This window comes from Triticum dicoccoides, chromosome 2A (assembly GCF_002162155.2).
Source record: "Triticum dicoccoides isolate Atlit2015 ecotype Zavitan chromosome 2A, WEW_v2.0, whole genome shotgun sequence".
In the NCBI taxonomy this organism is placed as follows: Eukaryota; Viridiplantae; Streptophyta; class Magnoliopsida; order Poales; family Poaceae; genus Triticum; species Triticum dicoccoides.
In genome coordinates, this window is record NC_041382.1 from 10,617,518 (window position 1) to 10,638,885 (window position 21,368).

The 21,368-nt window shown below is 45.7% G+C and overlaps 1 protein-coding gene and 1 pseudogene across 2 annotated transcripts; one reads left to right on the forward strand and one right to left on the reverse strand.

Moving 5' to 3' along the window:
• Nucleotides 1-678: 678 nt before the first annotated feature.
• Nucleotides 679-1,455, reverse strand: LOC119358619. 2 transcript variants are annotated; one of them, XR_005172262.1, is made up of 3 exons: nt 1,248-1,452; nt 870-939; nt 679-778 (listed from the first exon to the last, which is right to left on the reverse strand). XR_005172262.1 is itself a non-coding variant. In XM_037625086.1 (3 exons), exons 1-3 carry the CDS (start codon nt 1,451-1,453, stop codon nt 694-696), a joined length of 351 nt encoding a protein of 116 aa, XP_037480983.1. In that variant the 5' UTR covers nt 1,454-1,455; the 3' UTR covers nt 679-693. The 2 variants fall into 2 exon arrangements, 1 of the variants encoding a protein (XP_037480983.1); XM_037625086.1 differs by having other exon boundaries at nt 870-929; nt 1,248-1,455.
• An 11,140-nt stretch (nt 1,456-12,595) lies between these two features.
• Nucleotides 12,596-19,584, forward strand: LOC119357398 (annotated as a pseudogene).
• The last annotated feature ends 1,784 nt before the right edge of the window (nt 19,585-21,368 follow it).

The window sequence follows — 21,368 nt, forward strand, 5'->3', positions numbered from 1 at the left end:
AGCCCGGCATGGCACGACTAATCGTGGGCCGGCACGAGGCACGGCACGGCACGCAGGACGGCCCGATTCGAGCGAGGGACTGCGGCGGGAGAGCGGGGTCCAACGCACGTTCGGCGCGGCGTGCGACACAACGTCTCAGCGCCGACAGGGGGGACGGGGTGAGGGGGAGCGGGGCCCAGGGCCCAGGCCGTCAGGCGCTGGCGTGCCTCGATCGATGGGGGAGCGAGGGGAGCGGGAGTCGACTCGAGGGGGAGCGGGGGAAGCCATTGGGAGGGGTTGGGGTGGGTTTTAGAGAGGTTTAGGAGAGGGTTTGGGTAGTTTTTTTTAGGAAAATTCATATATTCGAAAATTTGACCGTTAGAGGGTCAAATTTGTCCGAAAAATGTCAAATTTTTGCTATAAATAGGCCTGCCCAGCCCACATATTTTTCACACTCAAACATGGATGACCATGACAATACTAGCTTCCCACTCTCTGATTTCGGTATTGGGGATATGGAGTATAGCCACTACCCTAGTAGCTCCGATCCCAGTACCATGCCCCCACCCAGCAACATGCCTATACTACCATGCCCCCACCTGAGCAACTTGCCTATACCGATCATCACACTCTCGAACCCAGAGGCGGACCACGGAAAAAAATTAAGATGTGGCGAAGTCTCACTAAGATTTTTTTTTGATGCGAATCAAAGAGTCAATACACACTACGAACGAATAACCAAATACAATGGAAATGTAGACATGTCTCAATAGGAAAACAACCTAAAACCTTTTCAAATCTACAATGAGAAGATTAATATATCACTAAAATATGGTTGAATTTAAGGCTGTTCAAACTTGCTACAAAATTTCAGAAAAATGAGAAATTACCTCTTCCTCTTTTCTTTGGATTTACTAGTCCCTTTCCCTTTCCTTCCATCTTCTAGCAATCTAGACAAAACTGAGCTGGTTGGGCATCTTATTAGTCATTGCCTTTCTGTCCATGAAGAATTGACACTTTGACAGAAGAAAAAACGCTACTGCCCATCAAAGTTCAGAGTTCGGACAGGCACAGATACAGGTACGACGTGTTCAATAACTGAATAAGTAGGGTTCAATTAGTATTTAGTACAGACTCGGCTGTGTCAAATGACACAGCTAGCTACTAGTCTTTTTACATCTAAACTGAATATGCAGGACTCAATTAGTACAGAGTACAGACTAAAGACTCGACGTGTTCAGTGGGATGAATGCCAGACTTGGTCTCACCTGAATCCCAAACCCCGACTGTGGCCGTCGCCTGCTGGAGCCGCCGTTGAAGCCGCCGCGCCGTTGGAGTCGCCGCCGGAGCTGATGCTGAAGCCGCCGCCGGAGCCGCCGCTTGCTGCTGCCGTCGCTTGCTGCGCCGCTGGATCCGCCGCCCTCCAAGGCTCCAAGCCCCCAGCCTTCCGCCGCCCGCGCCCGCCTGGTGCCATGGTCCTCGCGACCTCGCGTCCGCCAGGTAAGCCGCCGCCGCCGCGCTAGCTAGGTTTGGGTCTTGGGCAGGGACAGAGCAGAGGAGTGGGCAGGGACGGAGCGTGGACTGCGTGGTCACCGCTGGGTCGTTCGTTTTCTTTTTTTAGGTGGGTGGGACCAGAGAGGACGTGGGGTCGTGGGCAGAGGGCGCTCGAGCCAGTTGCGGTCGAGGGCTCGAGGCCACCGCTGGCTGCCTGGCTGTGGTCGAGGACTGGAGGCTCGAGCGGCCGAGTGATAGATACATACGAATAATTTTTTTTGCCAATAATCAAGGTATGGCAGGTGCCATACCTCGCCCACCGGAGCGCTCCGCCAGTCGAACCCCATATCGATCCCACTTCCGAAGCAGAAGGTCACACCAATTCTAGTAGCGGGACGGGTTCCTCGACCACCATGGGTGTAAAGCAAAAAAGTCGTCGTAGAACCTCGGTAGTGTGGGGATATTTTGATGAAGAAATATCCGTGGTGGCCGGTGTCCGGAAGGTGAGTGCAAGGTGCAAGAAGGAACTTACCGGAGAAGCCAAGGCAGGAACCGACCACCTAAAGAGGCACGTGGATAGGCACGCCAAGGCGGATGCAACGAGCGCGTCGAGCTCGACAGCTGTGCAAACTCAACCCTCCTTCAACCCTGACGGTACGGTACGCAATTTCACCTATGATGCTAATATTTAGCGAGAAGGTCTATGTCATCTTATTGCTTCTAATGATTTACCACTAGGCTTTGGTGAATCTGAAGGTTTTGTAGAATATATTCAAACTTGTCATAATCCTAATTATAGACCAGTTTCTAGACAAACTACAAGTAGGGATATTAAAAAACTATACAAATATGGTAAAGAGAAAATAAAAGAAGAATTTTTTACGTGCACTTTTTCAGTGTCGTTAACATCTGATATCTGGACAGGTCGGGCAAAGCAAGACTACATTAGTGTGATAGCTCATTATGTTAACAAACATTGGCATCTACAAAAAAGTGTCATATGATTTGAATTAATTGATGTATCACATAGTGATGTAAACATTGCTGAAGCTGTACTCAAAGTTGTGAATGATTTTAATCTTACCGACAAGGTTTTCGCAATAACTTTGGATAATGCTTCAGCTAACACCAGTGCAATGAATACCCTGACTCCTATATTCTCCGTATATGCTGCATCATTTTTAATGCATCAACGTTGTGCTTGCCATATCATTAATCTTATTGCTAAAGGTGCTTTACATTTGTGTGATCCACACGTTGAAGTCATACACACCGCAATATCTTATTTTTCGCATTCAATTCAACGAATTACAAACTATAAGAGATATTGCCTTGCTATAGGGTGCGTTCCTCATAAGTATAATCCAGACATGCCTGTTAGATGGAACTCTACATATATGATGCTTAAGGCAGTTATCCGAGACAGAGTTCAATTCAATGGTTTTATTAATGCAAATTATGGGGTTGAACCTCTAATTAGTGAACAAACTTGGCATGTTATTACAGCATTGACTGCATTTCTTGAGTTGTTCTATGATGCAACAGTTACTTTGTCTGGGGTTTATTACCCGACATCTCCTTTGATGGTGCATACCCTATTAGACATTGCTAGTCATCTGAAATCATATGAAGGGGATGGGTTATTACTTAATGTTGTTGCTGACAGGAAAACCAAGTATTTAAAATATTGGCAGCAAATTCCATTGTTGTATGCATTTGCATTTATCTTGGATCCTAGAGCTAAACTTTAAGGGTATCGTAGTGCACTCAATGTACTATATGCATCCCTAAGTTTAATTTAGATTATACTGATGACTTCAATGGGAGCATCTGTGGTTCTTCGTCCTCCTCGACCGCTGGAAGCTCTTCCACGACAACATCTGTGCTTCAAGGTGGCGGGGAGTTAGCAAAGTACCTCAACAGTGACAAAGTTATGTACGATTTAGATAGTGAGGAAGACTTCAACATACTGCAGTGGTGGCAAGAACACAAGCTTACATTTCCGGTGCTCTCCAAATTAGCATGTGATGTGTTATCGGTGCCTGTCTCTACGGTGTCATCGGAGTCTGCTTTCAGCCTTGCTGGAAGAATAATTGAGGAGAGAAGAACTAGTCTCGCCCCTGATATGGTGAGATCACTAATGTCCGTGAAAGATGGGGAGTTATCAAGAAGGAGAGCGCAACACACTGCAGAAAACAAAGAACTAATAGACATGTTTGAAGAAATGAACTTTGAAGAAGACCCGGAAGAATAGTTGAAGACTTGTAGTGTACTAGTGTAGTCATTTTCTTATCATTTGTAATTTTCTTATCTTTTTGTAATTTTCTTTCCCTTTTGTAATTCTAGAGCATGGCTTTGTACTCTTTTACTTCCCAGGGATGGAAGGTTGTAATGAGGCAGCCCCTAATAAAGCTCAACATTTATCCTAGATGATACATTGCCTCAATTTTTATTTATGCATTATTGCTGCGGTGCCTAACGTGCCTAGCGTGCCATTTTTTGGCTATAAAAGGATGCCCACTTTCTCATTTCTCACACTCAAACTCCATCTCATTTTCCACACACAAACATGGCTTTTCCTCTTCAAAACATTATTCGGAGACAACCTAGTCCCATATGGAGGTACTACGATGAAGAATCCGTTACAAATGACAAAGGTCTCACCAAGCTTTTTGCAAAGTGCAAAGAATGCGGTAAGCAGTTGAGTGTGCACCTAGATGATGGCAGGTATGCTGGAACCGGCCACCTGATGAGGCACAAGACGACACACGTCAAGGCAGCCGAGGCGGCGGCTATAGCTGCGGCTGCGGGGCAAGGTTGAAAGGATCCCATTAGTTAGTTGTAGTGTTTGTATTATTTTTTTCTTTCTCTATCTTTTAATCTTTTAGTATTTCTAGAGCATAGCTTTTACTCTTTTACTTTTTTGGGATGGAAGGTTTTAATGAGGCAAGCGTTAATAAAACTCTAGATTTATCCCACATAATACTTTACATTTTTTTTGCAATTTTCTATATATTTTTTGGGTATTTTTTGGATATTTTTTCGCTGTATAAACTCTCCATCTCGCTCGCCTTTTTTTAGCATCAGTACAGACACAAGCGCTCCTATACACGCGCATACACTCACCCTATGAACGCACACACACCCTCCTATGAGCACCTTCCAGAGACTGTATTCGTGCGTCGTGCCGTGTCCAAAGTGCAAAGTGGACAGCGTGCAGCGTGGGCGTGGCAGCGAGGCAGCCGTGCAGCGAAGCGATGCAGCGTGCACAGCGTCGCAGGCTAGCAGCGACAGCGACGCAGCGAGCCAGCGAGAGACAGAGCGCCAACGAGAGTCAGCGAGCGCCAGGCCAGGCGGGCCAGCGAGCGCCAGGCCAGGCGTGCCGTGCCTGGGCTGCGACCCCCCGCCCGTGGGCTGGCACGGCACGGCCCGGCTAGTATTCATGCCGTCGCGGGCCGGACCGTGCCAGGCACGTTTAGCGCAGGCCGGCCCGTTTGGCCAGCTATGATCTGGGTCCTGGGTCCTAGAAATTTAATCTGATTTTTCTCGTATCTCACCACTAATTTTGTTATCCATTGCTCTGCAGGTAGTACAATTTATCTGATCTGTCGCCACTGAAGTCAACGCTGCGTCGCTGCCACCCGTGAGTCATGGATGCATATCCCGAGAATTTAAATGCCTCATGTCGGTCCCGTCGATTCCATCACTCATCGACGATGATATGTTGCTTGACACTTGACAGTAAACGCGGTGGATCTCTTCTTCGTTGGAAACCTGGCCTGTTTCAAACTTTAATGTCCAGCATGCCCTCGTATCCTCCTCACTTCCTCAGTTCTCGGTTTCTCAACGCTGTAGATTTCTCCATAGCAAACCTAGATAATCTAACTCAGCTCATCATGATTGTTGCTATCTCAAGAGAAGAGATGGCCCGCGCTGCCGCTGCTCTTCTCGTGGTGGTCGATCGCCCTGGTGGCGGCGATGCTCCTCACGGCCCCTAAATGCCATGGACGCATCCATCTCCTGCGGCCAGGTGAACTTCTCCGTGGGCCCATGCCTGACATACGCGCATGGTTGCGCTGGACCGTCTGCGGGCTGTTGCAGCGGCGTCGGGCGCCTCGCCCACGTTGTGTGGACTCTGCCCACAATTGCGAGGGCTCTCTCTCTCTCTCTGGGTTGCTTGATTTCAAACTTTCATCTATTTTTTTCCTCTTCTATCGCTTTACATTCTTACATAATAACAATGTTGGGGATATCGCTTCTCGGGAACTTATCGGTCAACCTACGATAAGGGGTAAATCGGCCAGTTTATCGGCATATCGGCCGATTTATCGCCATATCGGTTGATTTATCGGCCGATTTATCTTATCGTTCAGACCACGATAAAAGATAAATCGGCCGATTTATCGGAATATCGGAAGATATCTTGAACAGTGCATAATAATATCCAGTACTGCCAATACAGCATACTTCGTAAGCAAAAGAAACCATATTTCTGATTTTATTAAGTATGCATTCATTTGTGTGTAGCAGAAAAAAAAGGGATGAGCTAAATACCAAATAGTAGTGCCCCCCATACCCCAAAACATGTGAACATAGTATTGCAATATATGCATGCGTGAATTATTCATATATTTTTTTCCGTTGAATTCTTTTGATTCAAGAGCACAAGAGCGAAAACAATCTCCAGTTTCATATGGCCCCATTTTATACTTTAGTTAAGCATGGTACTGCAATATTTGCATGCCTGAATTATTCAGATTTTGTAAGCGATTTGAAGTCTTTTTATTCAAGAGCACAAGAGCAAAAGCAATCTTCAATTTCATCTGGACCTATTTTATACTTTAATTCATCGTGGTTAATTCTTTAAGATTTATTATTTGGGTACAAGTAAATCTATATGCCTTTTTAAACTTTGGTCTAAGCGAACAATCTCAATACCTTTTAAAACTCTATGCTAACAATTAAAATGTTCTTCAAGCCCCAGGACATAAATACATGACTAGCTATGTCCATGTCAATGCTAAGTCTAAGTTCATACCATGTATTCAGGTGTGGTTCAACATTTCAAAGGGAAATATCAATATTTCATCTAATCTTTATTTGATGTCAACAAGGTATGGAAGCATGATGAGGAGGCAGGCATTAGTTGCAGTTTGACAACTAGAGAGGAGAAGCTTGCTAGGATCCTGGTCAAAAAAAAGGAGGAAAACCTCGAGTGGGTCTCAGTACTAATACAATTCGTCCCGTCTCGGATGGGGCTTATATTGCCGTGGAGCTGCTCAAAGGTGATTGTTCGCAGATGCCGAAACTGCTGGAGCTCGTCTTCAACATTTGGGTGGACAAGCTGCTCTATGCAGCCACCTGATGCAGCAGGGAATCCCATGCCAGGCAGCTCGGCCGTGGCGGTGATCTCACGACCATCGTCTGGATTATGGCAGAGCATGCTGGCCCATTTGAGATCGGCGAATATGGTCCAGGTGATGAAGGCTCTGCTCAGGACCCCAAGGCTGAATCCGGTGATGGTGGAGAGTTGGGCAGTCTATCGTTTGACCCGCTGCCGTCACCTTTAGATGCCCCTAGCTCCCCTGACTATCCAGCCATGCCCCCTAGCATCTTCACGGTGTTCAATGATTTCTATGATGACGAGCATATGTGGCGTCAATCTCCTCCACCATGGTATCCACCGCGGAGGAGGGTCCTGCCCTGGCCCCTGCAGACATGCTACCAGCGAAGGCATACCGTGAACGTGTAGACGCCAAACCTACAGGCCGTCACAGGAGGCCTGGACGGTATGCTATGTTGGAAATTGTGGGCTATGCGGTATATCCTTTAATTCCTCTGCCTTTTCCGTGGTGCGGCTCACAATGCATGTTGAGGCTAGAGGGTAGAGACCTATTTATAGAATTCACTTTCAGGTGTTTTAATATTCCACCTGTTTCCGGAAAAAAATCGTATGACTCCTGAACAATGTTACCAACCACGATAAAACATGTCAGTTTTCCGAGTCTAAATATACCGATCCCTAGCACACATGTGTGAGTCATGTGTCATGATCAGATTGTATATGTGAGATCAACTTCCAATCTTAATCATGTGGGTCAACAGCCTGCAGAGCCGATCTTGCAAAACAAACCCAGCTCTTCCACGCTCTGATGTCCCGGGAAAAATACGTACGTGCATATAAATTCCAGTAGAGTCAATCCCTATTAATTCCTCTACTGTATTCCATCACAGTTGTCCTCGGCACCTCGAGTATTACTTCCTCGAGTGAAATTCCACATCACTTATTCCCAGTCACAAACATTAATAATATGAACAATTCCACATTGAGTTAAATAAATAATAACCATGTTGAAAGCCACATAAATATCTGACATCTCTCACTTGGCTGAAACATGATAATGAATATATGAAGTTCCATTTGTAAACATGTTTTAAAAGGAATTCCTGACTCTAGTCAGTGAACCTGCACCATATCAGTATCATTATATACAAATAAATGAAACATACATACCTGAGTCATTCCACACCTCGTACGTGTATAAAGTGACAAGTTCCTCAATTGTGTTTACTTTCAACAATAAACTCTGAAATAAGTGACAGGTTGTGATGCAAATTCCACGATCATATATGATGCGTGAGATTCCCTTAGTGACAAATATTTCCTTCCACTACTTGAATGCAGCAATATATTCCGGTAGCTAAGGCATGATTGTATAGTGAAGATACAATACAGTCCAGTATTATCCTTTTTATGCTCAGGAGTTCAAACATAATTACTTGTTGGGTATGATTCCCTTTATCAAGGTGATTTAATAGGTTTGCTATTTTCCATAGAAAAGTGTATCACAACAATCCTATGTATTTCCACTCCCAAAAAACGGAAGTTTCAAACATGCCTTTAATTTGAAAGTTATAAGATAACCAAGCTTTCACTTCCATCAATGTAAAATTATCATTGTAAACAAACAAAGAAAAATATCATTGGCATATATAATAGTAAATGACCGCCTTGATTCATTTAGAAAACCATATGACCTGCTTTTCCATTGATGTGAAGCTTGTTAGAAGACCATACATTAATATATATATATATTGAATTAGCAAACCATGTCTTTATTCCCTCTTTCCCTAAATTCCGGAGGAAGAGTTTCCACAAAAATATATATATTCCGTTGTGTAAAGGATCAAATAACAAGAGTGGCATTATAATATTCCATTGAACCAAATTCCTTCTAAAATAATAACAACAACAAAACTTACGAACAATGGGCTTGCGGTTGTTTGGTGAGATAATAAATTCCCAAACTTTATTATTCCTCATTGAGTTTATTCCTTCCCACATTTCTTCCACCCATAGCTTGTGTTCATGAAATATTCAAACCTTCCTATTAAGAGACTTCAGTTATTCCTCAAAAAAAGTTAGAGTGACTTCCCCCAAACACACGCGCTGATTATCTAACATGATATTTCAAGTTAATTCCTCCCACTTATCCCAAGCATGCTAGTGTTAGGAGTATCGCTTGTAATTTCCTTTGGGGTCAAGAATATATTCTAGTATGATTGCCAACAATTCCACCATTATCCATTAAAATATTGTGCTCCCACTTTCCACCAGTTTCCCTTTCCAGATAAAAAAAATACCCTTGATCCATTGGAACAATAATTAATAAATTCCTGGTGTGTGCTTTTGTAGTAGTTGAGAATTTCTGGCCAAAATAAAATACTTCTTTCCAGTCTACAAACCATATGGAGTGACTGTGCTAGATGAAAAATGATATGAATACACTATGTAATTCTTCCTCCAAAGAAAAACAAGGGAGTATCAAGGATATTCAGTTCCTCCATTCAATTGTGAAGTATACAGGAGTATTACAACGGTGATTGAAGTTCCACCTGTTTCCGGAAAAAACCGTATGACTCCTGAACAATGTTACCAACCACGATAAAACATGTCAGTTTTCCGAGTCTAAATATACCGATCCCTGGCACACATGTGTGAGTCATGTGTCATGATTAGATTGTATATGTGAGATCAACTTCCAATCTTAATCATGTGGGTCAACAGCCTGCAGAGCCGATCCTGCAAAACAAACCCAGCTCTTCCACCCTGTGATGTCCCGGGAAAAATACGTACGTGCGTACAAATTCCAGTAGAGTCAATCCCTATTAATTCCTTTACTGTATTCCATCACTGTCGTCCTCGGCACCTCGAGTATTACTTCCTCGAGTGAAATTCCGCTTCACTTATTCCCAGTCACAAACATTAATAATATGAACAATTCCACATTGAGTTAAATAAATAATAACCATGTTGAAAGCCACATAAATATCTGACATGCTACTCTGTATCCAGTGGACTGACATGCCGACCATTTCTCACATGAAAACTATATTTGTATCTCCTCCCTTAATTTGCTATGCTACTCATTCCTACTTTGGTTTTTTGGTGCAGCCAGACGAATTATCTGCCTTATTTTGAATTTATGATATATTTTAGTAGTATTGAGTATGTCAAGGTCTATATATGGCTGAACTTTCTGTGTCTACCTTGTGCTGCGAAAGAAACATTCCAAGGCCACATACAAATTTGGAAATGTTTCGAACCCCCTCTTACCCCCTCTTTTCACATGAGAGGTAAGAGTATATAATAGATCTGAGCTGTTGATCTCATTAATTAGTGGTTTGATTAACTCTTACCTTCTTACCTCACATGTAAAAAGAGGGGGTAAGAGGGAGCATGTTAAATTTTTCCATCGACACCTCAACTAGCACAGGAAAACTAAAGTCTACCGGCGCAAGTAAAGCAAAGCAAAAACTGGACCAGCAGCCCATCTGGAACGACAATGCTTGTTAATTAACTAACTAAACTACCTACCACGAAATGAAGTAACTAACCTTGTTGTCTCTGTCGCAAGATCCACGACGATAAGTACTCCATTTAAAGTTTTAAACTGATAACTGCCTGCTGGCATGCATGCACCAAAACCTTCATTTGGAGGTACTAGGTAATTAGTCAATTAACAAGCTATTTTCCACTGATCCAGATCTGGAGATGCTGCTTATTAACAAGTTGGCTTCTTACTGATGCAGATCTGGAGATGCAGCTCAGTCGAGATGGTCGGGGACAAATCAAGCTAACCATACCTTTTTCAATCTATGTTAACTATAGGCCACTGAAATATTGCCTCTTCCTTGTCCTGCCCTGAACTTGCTACCCTGACTGATCCGCGGGTATGTTCAATCTCATATGTTCCCCAGGCTGAATGGAGAGCATTTTGACTCTCAAGTACATTCTGTTAAGCATGTACTATATAACACTGTTTTTTGAACTATTATGTCCTCACTCGTTAGTCACATAAATCTGCCTCAGTGTTGGTGTAATTGAGTCTCCGGGATGTGTTCATAGAGGTAGGTTGTGCGTGCGTGCGTGCATTCATAGGGCGAGTGTATATGCACATGCATGAGTGTCTATGTCTGTAGTGTGTTTAAAAAATTATAACTAACAAAGCCACTAAAAGATACTCCCTTCGTTCCAAAATACTTGACTTTCATTTGTCCAAAAATGAATGTACCTATACTTGACTTCCATTTGTCCAAAAATGAATGTACCTATACTTGACTTCCATATGTAAGACAGAAAAAGTGAGGTCATGTCGTAACAGTTTGAAAGCCAATCAACAAAGCAAATGCTCTCTGCAAGCATGCAGTCTATTCAAGCAAACGGAAGTATTGAGATGGCAAACCATTTGCACTTTCTTCCACAAGCACCGTGGCTCCCACTACCCGGGCTTCTACCCAGGGAACAAGATGCCCCAAAGGTCCTCCATGACTGTGAGTGATGAATAGCAAGGGAACGAAGCATTCCCTCTTGCTTCACACAGGGCCGTCTCCAGGAATTCGGGGCCCTGGTGCAGAACCCGAAATGAGGCCCTAGAATTTTTAGAATAGACGATTTGTTTACAAAAGAAATATGAACGAATTCAAACACTCCATGAGTTAAAGGTCTACCAAGATAACAAAATGAAAAAAGGGATTGAACCCTGAATTTTGAACGAGCAACTAGCTTGGAAATCTTGGTGTGTGACAACTTAATCAACAAGCCTATTATTTATATTCCCTAGAAAAACTGGATTGATGAATTGATGCATATGCACACCCATATATTCCCTAGAAAAACTGGATTATGAACCGTCTCATATAATTATTCAGATCGGTTATTCAGTTTGAGCACCTCAATCGGTTCATCTCCGTGAGGACAAAATAGTCTAAATTAATTAGGGATTTAGTTTGAGCGCACCTTGTGGATAGATCGGTGATGCCCTCACCTTTTCTCGGCCACCGGCGGACAATAGAATGGTGGAAAGAATTATCCATGCCGGCAGGGCTGTGGGTCGTTTCTCCGGCAACGCCGCTACCCTCCGGACGGCGCCGTACCGGAGTCAGTTCATCTCCGTGAGGGCCTTTTCCTTAACTGAGCAGATCGCGCGGAGCTAGATGGATAGTTGCTTGTTTTTTTTAGCAGGGCTCGAGATAGATTTATCGATCGACCGGCAGGGTGTGTGGATCGGCACTAAGGGAAAGCCTCATTTCGGGAGTCCAGAGTGCATAAGCCTAATTCTGTTCTTGCTGTGAAAACAGGGCCCAAAACAAAGAATATACTACTAGATGCTGGCCCAAAATCGGGGGCCCTTGGAATTTGGGGGCCCTGTGCGGTCGCACAGCCCGCACAGCCCCTGGACGGCCCTGGTTACCCGATACATGAAATAATAGACCGTAGAGCTAGTTTCTCTTCTTGCTCTTTTGTTTTTGAGCGAAGGAATAATAACTTCAAGGCTCATAATCTCGCTAAATTCGCTTCTAATTTAGATATAGGTAGGCATATTTGGTTGGGCTCTCCTCATGACCCACACCGTGTACCTATGAACATTGTTTTGAATCAATAAAGCGAGCGAGATTTCTCAAAAAAAAAGGGTATGTATACACCATGACTTGTGAATTTTTTATCGATCCGATATCGAGTTTATCTGCCTTAATTAGCTACATCATTATGCTTGAAGAAAAAGATACACTCATCCTCTGGTGAAACTTCATTTAACACAGTGCATGCAGGACAAGAACAATGGCTCGAGGGCCTATAGACTTCTAGAACGCATGGGCGGTTCAGACTCTGGTGCTGGTGAGCCTCACTCTTCAGGTTACCCTCGTCTTGCTAGCTGGGATCCGGCGGAGTGAAGCATCCTGGCGTTTGTTCAGGTTCATCATCTGGCTGGCTTACCAGCTGGCTGATGCCACTGCAATATATGCTCTTGGTCACCTCTCTTTCGACGGTGCCGCGTCCCGTGAGCATCGTCTCGTCGCGTTCTGGGCGCCGTTCCTGTTGCTGCATCTTGGTGGCCCGGACAACATCACCGCCTACTTACTCGAGGACAACAGACTCTGGCTGCGACACCTGCTCACTCTCAGTTTGCAGGTGCTAAGCGCTGTCTACGTCCTCTACAAGCATTACATCGGCACCGAGGACATGTTCCTGCTTGCGGTCATCTTGATGTTTGTTGTCGGTGTTCTCAAGTACGGGGAGAGAACATGGGCGCTCAAGTGCAGCAACATGGACAGCATCCGGAGCTCCCTCAAGAAGGAACCACACGGGCTAGATGCCATTTCTACCTCGACGATAGACCCCCACAAGGGGGACCCAAGGGAAATGTCGAAGAAGAAGAATTCTTCATGCGGCATGCACACTCCCTGTTCCACATATGCAAGCACGCAATAGTCGATTCGTCGAGCGACAGGGATGAAGACAACCGTGAGATCAATGTACTTGAGCAGCTCACATATGAAGATAGGTATTTGGTGATGGAGTTGGAGCTTTCTTTGATGTACGACATCCTCTACACCAAGGCAGCCGTAGTCCACACTTCATTTGGCTACTGCGTCTGCATAGTCTCACCTGCTGCCATCGCAGCTGCGCTCTTGCTGTTCCAGTTCAGTGGGAAAGATGGTCACAGCAGAGTGGATGTTACCATCACCTACATCTTACTGGGTGGTGCCTTAGTCCTGGAGATAAGATCACTGCTGAGTGCACTTGGGTCGAGTTGGACACTACCCTTCTTGTGCGGTACAAGATGGCATTGGCTTCAACATGCAGTTCTCTGTGCAGGGAGATGGGATCGTCTTCATTGTTGGATTGTATCTCTTCACCGGCTCATAAAGTTCATGGGACTTGATAGATTCTTGAGGTCAGCAAGGAGGTGGTCTGGCACTGTGGGGCAGTATAACATGTTGCACTTGTGCAGTCGTCCCAGCAGAAAGAATAGGCCTCTGCTGGGTAAATTTGCCAACATGCTGGGAGCCGAGGAGTGGTGGGATAGGGAGCTTCACTCGTGGGCCGTCAAGTTTCCAGAGGACCTGAAGCAGAAGTTCATGTTGCACATAGAGGAATTGGCCCGGGATGGGACAGTGAGCACACAGGGCGTTGTCAGGGGGAAATGGGGCGAGGAGGCACTTAGCACTTGTAACCTGTACAAGGATCTGCAAGACAGACTAGGTGTTGAGTTTCAAGAGGGCATCATCATCTGGCACATCGCCACGGACCTCTTCCTCCTCCACGAGAGTGGGAAGAAAGCCAAGGCCATGGCCATGGAAGGCGAAGCACTCTGTGCTAGTGAGGAGGACATCATGTTGCTGTCAAACCACTTGATGTTCCTTCTGGTGGAACGCCCGGACATGCTGCCAGGCCTTGCTCAGAGCAGATTGGACCGGCGAACCTGCGAGAATCTGGTCGACACATGGTGTGAAAAAGACGACCAACGCCCTGCTCCGAGCTGCAGCAACTTGCTCCGCTTGTATGACGACCCTGATTCCCACTCTAGTCACCGGGAGAGAGAGGAGCTTGCCGAGATGGTGGTACTGGGTCTAGACAAGAAGCCACGTGACTGTAGAAAACCTAGGCTAAAGCGTATGCTCGATGCAGGGACGCGTGCGTGTTGATATAGGGCACAAAGGCCTGCGAGATTACAAGGGTTGTTAGGCCATGGACTTGATCTCCAAGTTAACTAACTAACAGATATGGTATCAGGTCTCCTTGGCCTAACTGAATACAACACACGCACACGCTACAGATATACATCGTTTAACACTCCCCTCAATCACAACTATCCAAGTTGAGATTGTGCCTAAAAGCTTGCAGCTGCCTCAAAGAAAGCGGTTTAGTAAATCCATCTGCAACTTGATCGCCAGTAGGTATAAACCTGATATTCAACAATCTGTCAGCCACCCTTTCTCGAATAAAGTGGTAGTCTATCTCTATATGCTTGGTCCTGTCATAAAAAATAGGATTAGCAGACAAGTATGTAGCACCAAGATTATCACACCAAAGTGATGCTGCCTTTGGATGTCGAACACCCAACTCTGTCAACAAGTTCTGAACCCAGATGATTTCAGTAGTAGCATTTGCTAGAGCCTTATACTCAACTTCTGTACTTGATCTAGATACAGTTGGCTGTTTACGAGCACTCCAGGAGATTAGGTTACTTCCAAGGAAAACTTCAAAACCTTCAATTGATCTCCTATCATCAGGACAACCTGCCCAATCTGCATCTGAGAAAGCACTTACAAGCATCGAATATGACTTTCCCAGTTTGAGTCCATGACTCTTTGTTCCTTGAAGATATCTAAGTATTCTCTTTACTGTTGTCCAATGCACACTAGTAGGAGCATGTAAAAACTGACATACTTTATTTACTGAGTATGAGATATCTGGTCTAGTCAATGTCAGATATTGTAATGCTCCTATAATACTTCTGTACCTGGTAGAGTCTTCTGTCCCAAGCATGTCTCCATCATAAAGGGACAATTTTTCAGAGGTGGACAAAGGTGTAGATGATGTCTTACATCCCTTCATGCCCATCCTTTGAAGTATTTCTTGCACATATTTTTCCTGTGACAGAACAATTCCATTCTTTGCATATTTTACCTCAATTCCAAGGAAGAAATGAAGACTACCAAGGTCCTTGAGTGCGAACTCCTTGGTCAAATCCATGAGAAGGGCTTCAACTGCTTTAGATGATGAGCTTGTAACAACTATATCATCAACATAAATAAGCATAAAAATAGTTATCCCATGCCGATGATAATAAAACAACGAAGTATCTCCCTTGGACGGAGCAAAACCAAGAGATTGTAACTTTGAGGACAATCGAGAGTACCAAGCTCTAGGTGCTTGTTTCAGTCCATAAATTGCTTTATCAAGTTTGCAGACATGACGTGGAAAACGTGGATGCTCATACCCAGGAGGTTGCCTCATGAACACTTCCTCTTTCAGAACACCATGCAAAAACGCGTTCTTGACATCTAGCTGTCTTATGCACCGGTTTCTAGATACTGCAACTGAAAGAATTAGTCTAATGGTGGCAGCCTTTACTACAGGACTAAATGTGTCCTCATAGTCAATCCCATACCTCTGTTTAAATGCCTTAGCAACCAGACGTGCCTTGTACCTGTCAACAGTGCCATCAGACTTTCTCTTTACCTTGTAAACCCACTTGCAGTCAATTATATTCCTGCCCTTGGCTGGTGGAACCAAACGCCATGTTTGATTCTTTATTAGGGCTACATACTCCTCATCCATGGCTTCCATCCAACGGGATTCACCTAGCGCCTCTCCTGTAACGGCTCTTGTGCAAACAAAGACAGATTGGCTGGCGCGAATGAGGCTGCCTCTCCGGAACTGCCACTTGGCGCCGCCTGTATGGTGCGCAGAGGCTGGTCGGGCGGGGGCACACCTGCGCCCGAGCGTGCAACCCCACCGGTGCGTGGACTGCGCTCGTCCACACAAGTGGGCCGACCAGATGCCTGTGCAGGGGGCCCGCCTGACCCCGCCGCTGAAGATGTCCGACCAAGGCCACGCGCTGGGGCCCTGCCTGGACCCGCAGTGGGCGCGGCGCGCCTGCCCGCCGAATCAGGCGACGGCGCTGATCCCGCAGGAGATCCTGCCGCGTCTGACAGGATGGATCCCGAGGGAGTCCCACCAGGATTGGCGACCGGATCCTCTGTGGCTTCCCCTGTGGTTTCTGTGAGCATAAAATCATGCACATTTTCGCTATTTTCTGTTCCATATTCCTGTACACTTTTAGCAGAATTTTCATCAAAGGCATTATTGTGGGACATTGACATGTGGTCAGCAGCATCTACTACTCCCCCTTGAAGAAAACCAGGTGATGGCAGAAGATGTGAAGGTAGAAGAATGAGTTCTTTGCGAAGTTGAGCACCGGCGTTTGGGTGGAGTTGGGCAAAAGGAAAGACATGTTCATTGAAAACCACATCACGTGAGACATAAACCTGACCAGAGGCCACATCAAGGCACTTGTAGCCTTTGTGGAGGGTACTATACCCTAAAAACACACATTGTTTTGACCGGAATTCAAGCTTGTGTTTATTGAAGGGGCGTAGATTGGACCATACGGCACACCTAAAAATGCGAAGAAAGGTGTAGTTGGGTTTTGTACCAAAGAGGTGTTCGAGAGGCGTTTGATTTTTGATGACCCTACTAGGAACACGGTTGATGAGGTAAACGGCAGTGAGAAATGCCTCATCCCAAAACTTCAAAGGCATGAAAGCATGCGCAAGAAGAGATAGACCCATTTCAACGATATGCCTATGTTTCCTTTCCGCGGACCCGTTCTATTGGTGAGCATGGGGGCATGAAACCTGATGAGTAATGCCAATGCGTTCAAAGAAGAATTTAGCTTTTGGTATTCACCCCCCCCCCCCAATCCGTTTGTATAGCCAAAATCTTGCGATCAAAGAGGCGTTCAACATGTTGCTGAAAGATATGAAACTTCTCAGACACGTCAGACTTATTTTTTGAGCAAATAAATCCAACTAAACTTGCTAAAATCATCAATAAAGCTCACATAATATTTTTGTCTGCCTACAGAAACGGGTCCAGGACCCCACACATCTGAAAAAACAAGCTCTAAAGGAGCGTTGGACTCACTAGTGGACTTAGGATAAGGGAGTTGATGGCTCTTGGCCATCTGACAAGCATCACAAACCAAAAGATGATCTGTTTTATTGGACAAAGGAAGACTAAAATCTCGAAGAATTTTCTGAACCACCAGGAATGAAGGATGTCCTAGGCGCCTATGCCATCTTGATGTAGACGGTTTGACCACGCTAAGGACTTGTCGAGTGGGAGGATCATCTTGCCGACCGGAAACTGGGAAGAGACCATCTCTACTCTCGTTTTGAAGAATGATCCTCCGAGTGGCCCGATCCTTAACAAAAAAAGTTTCAGGGTAAACTTCAAGAAAGGCATGATTATCTTTGTTAAGTTGATAAGCGGAGAGTAAACTCTTGTCAGCTTGAGGGGAATGAAGGATATTGTTTAGACCTAATGAGCCATGGGGTGTAGATAAAACTGAATGACCAACATGAGCAATGTTCATAACTTGACCACTCGCAGTGTGAATTTGTTCCGGGCCGGTGTAGCGATAATGGACAGCAAGCTTCTCCAGTTTGCCAGTCACGTGATTCGTCGCACCAGTGTCAAGATACCAGTTGGTGTCAACCCCATAAGCATGGGCGGCATTGGCAGATCGGTTACCACCGCCACCTCCACCTCCTGCTGGATTGCGCACATTGTTGTTGTAGTTGCGGTCGTAGCGCTTCTTGCAACGCCATGCTCCATGCCCTTCAAGCTTGCAGATTTGCACTTCTCGCGGTCACGGTCACCACGATCACCGCGGTCACCACCCGGGCGGGGCGGACCACCAGAGCCGCCGCCACCAGAGTTGTCGGGGAAGCGGGCGCCCGTGTTGTTGTTGTAGCCACGGGAGCCACCGCCACCGTTCCAGCCGCCACTACCATTCCCAGAACGGTTGGAGTTGCCGCGACCGCCGCCCTTTGCAGCAAGGTTGGCGGAGTAGACAGAGATCTGGGCGGCGGTGATGCGGGACTCGGCAGCGAGCAACAACGAGAACAGCTCGCCGAGGCCAATGGGCTGGTCAGTGATGGTGTGTGTGTGGAGACGGCGGAGACGAAGCCGCTGTACTCCGATTCATGCAGAATACCTTGAATGATGGGAGAGACCACATCATCTTCATCCAAGGGCCTCCCAGCAGCAGCAAGTTCATCAGCAAGCCCCTTCATCTTGGTGAAGTAGGCAGCCGCCGAGAGGTCACCCTTCCTGGTGTGATCGATCTGGTCCCTGAGCTGGATGATCCGAGCTCGGGATTGCGAGGAAAAACTCTGAAGGAGAGCGTTCCAGGTTGCGGTAGCGGTTGTGCAGTTACTGACCTGCAAAAGAACATCGCGGGAGAGAAATGCGATCAGGAAACTAAGCACCTGCTGGTCCTGAGTGACCCAAACGGCGTGCGCTGGGTTGGCGGTGACGGTGATCTCCTTCTTGCCGGAGACGTCTCTCTCCGTTCGAAACTCAGCGGGGGGGCTCCTGGGTGGAGCCATCGAGGAAGCCCATCATGCCCACTGCCCTGATGTGCGGCAGCACTTGAGCACTCCAGACGAGGAAGTTGTCCCGATTCAGTTTTTCTGTGATGGTGTGGCCGAGAGAGGCAAGGGAGGGCGCAACCATGGCGAAGGTGGAAGAAGACATGACCTAGATGCGATGGAAAAGATAGACTCTGTATACCATGTAGAAAACCTAGGCTAAAGCATATGCTCGATGCAGGGACGCGTGCGTGTTGATATAGGGCACAAAGGCCTCCGAGATTACAACGGTTGTTAGGCCATGAACTTGATCTCCAAGTTAACTAACTAACAGATATGGGATCAGGTCTCCTTGGCCTAACTGAATACAACACACGCACACGCTACAGATATACATCGTTTAGCAATGACTACACTAAAGTTCCTCGTATCTCTTATGCAATCCGTGTTGCAGAAGCCTTGGCTGCTAATGATGAGAATGCGGAGCGCAAGTGCTGCTCGATGCGAGTTCTCTCCTTGGTGTGGATGGATTTTATGGTGTATGCTGCTAACAGGTGGAGCAGGGAGTCCCATGCCAAGAAGCTTAGCAGTGGAGGTGAGCTCATAACCATCCTCTGGCTTCTCACTGAGCACCTCCACCGCCTGGTCAAGCCTGACCCGTAACCACCGGCCACCGCAGAAGCATCAACAGGAGGTACTCAGCTGGCATGAATATTATGGCGCCCTTCCAATTAGGATTCTATATTGTCATTAATCTTGTATATGGATCAACTTTCCCTTTTAGCTCGAAGAAGAAAATGGCGTTGCTATTCTTTCATGGATATGCCTGTGAAATTGTATAAGCTAATTATCGGGGAAGGGATCCATGCATAGAGAAGAAGACCGTAACACTTACTTCATCGCATGCTTACCCATATTAATTATGCCAAGGAAAATGTGATCGTGGGATGGAGATCTGGACCACGATGGGACTTAATTGACATGGAATTGGCAAGTACATAAGCACATGTTTGAGACTGTATTTTATGTACCTAATCCCCATGATTCCTTCCAAATTTAGGCCCTGTTTGTAGGGGTGGAAATTGGTAGCGGATAATCCGAAATATCCGATATTCGTATTCGAGAAAATGCCTATTCGTATCCGAAACATCCGCATCCGAACCAAAATGGAAATGGAAATTATCCGTATCCGAATTTATTAAACAAATAAAAAATAAAATATGGTAGGAGATTTTGAGACAAATATGGATATGGAAGTGGATATATCCGTATCCGAATAAGATTATGGGAGGTAATTTTCAAATTTCTAGACTCCATATTCCAATTATCCAACATAAAAGCCAAATAAGTGGTCAAATTTTACTCTTTATATTATTAAACTTATAAATTATTATGCATTACAATAGTATTTATTCATAAACCTATTTATCATTGACTTATTGTATGTCACAAGTTGATTATTTCAGGTCACATAGCTATCGACTGATTTACTTAAGCAATATGTTGATATTATTCGTATCCGTTCCGAATCAAGAAAATATTCGATACGTATCCGTATTCGAATAATATCCGAGCCGCATCCGTATCCGATAACATCCGTATTCGGATTCGTATTCGTTTTGAAAATATGAAAACGGAAGTGGCAAGAGCACTATCCGATCCGCATCCGATCCGTTTCCACCCCTACCTGTTTGGATCCCAGAGTTAGAGTTAGTTTGGGTTAGTTTGAACTCAACTAACCCAAAAACATCCAAACAAGAGGGTTAGTTTGGGTTAGATGCATCTAACCCACCCAAAAACACTAACCTATTCAAGAGGAGCTTATTTGGGTTAGTTCTTCTAGGGATCACTAAAAAAATATTTTTTTCTCCAGCTCTTTCCGCAGTAGATCCCTCCCCACTTTCTGGAAGCTTCTCGTCCTCTCCCTCCCTCCTTCTCGCACTGCCCGTGAAGACGCCTCGCCGTATCCGCACTCCCGTCCGCTGTCGGTAAGCAGTCCCGCCCTATGCTCCCGTTCCAACCCCCTCGTCTCCCCGCGGCCCGTCCGACGGCCGGTAAGCAGTCGCGGCTCCTTGCGCTGCCCGTCCCCGTCGGCCTCGGCCAATGCGGCTCCTTGCGTCGGGACGGAGGATTCGGCCGGCAGGCTGCGCGATAAGCCAGCGCGGCTCCTTGCCGGGCGCGTCCCCGTCTGCCGCCAGCACAGCTCTCAGTCAGGGCTCGCCTAAAGTAGTCAAATGATTGAGAAAGAGCATTTATTGTCAATCTAACCCTTTCATCCAAATATCTCTTTGGTTAGAGTTACTTCAGAGTTAGAATATAACTCTAACCTCTAACTGAGTTAGAATATCCAAATACAGCCTTAGTATTGGGAAAGTATCCAAATGATGAGTTGGTCCACATGATGCTATTGACGCCGTGTCAGTGCAATGAATAGCAGGCAATTTCTC

Excerpts from the sequence above, each read along its gene's own strand:
- LOC119358619 (XM_037625086.1), bottom strand. The coding sequence starts at position 1,453 with ATGGCACCAGGCGGGCGCGGGCGGCGGAAGGCTGGGGGCTTGGAGCCT. Across the intron at positions 930-1,247 it reads AGTCGGGGTTTGGGATTCAG|ATTGCTAGAAGATGGAAGGA; the intron begins GTGAGACCAAGT and ends AGTTTTGTCTAG. Across the intron at positions 779-869 it reads TCCAAAGAAAAGAGGAAGAG|ATTTGAAAAGGTTTTAGGTT; the intron begins GTAATTTCTCAT and ends TTCTCATTGTAG.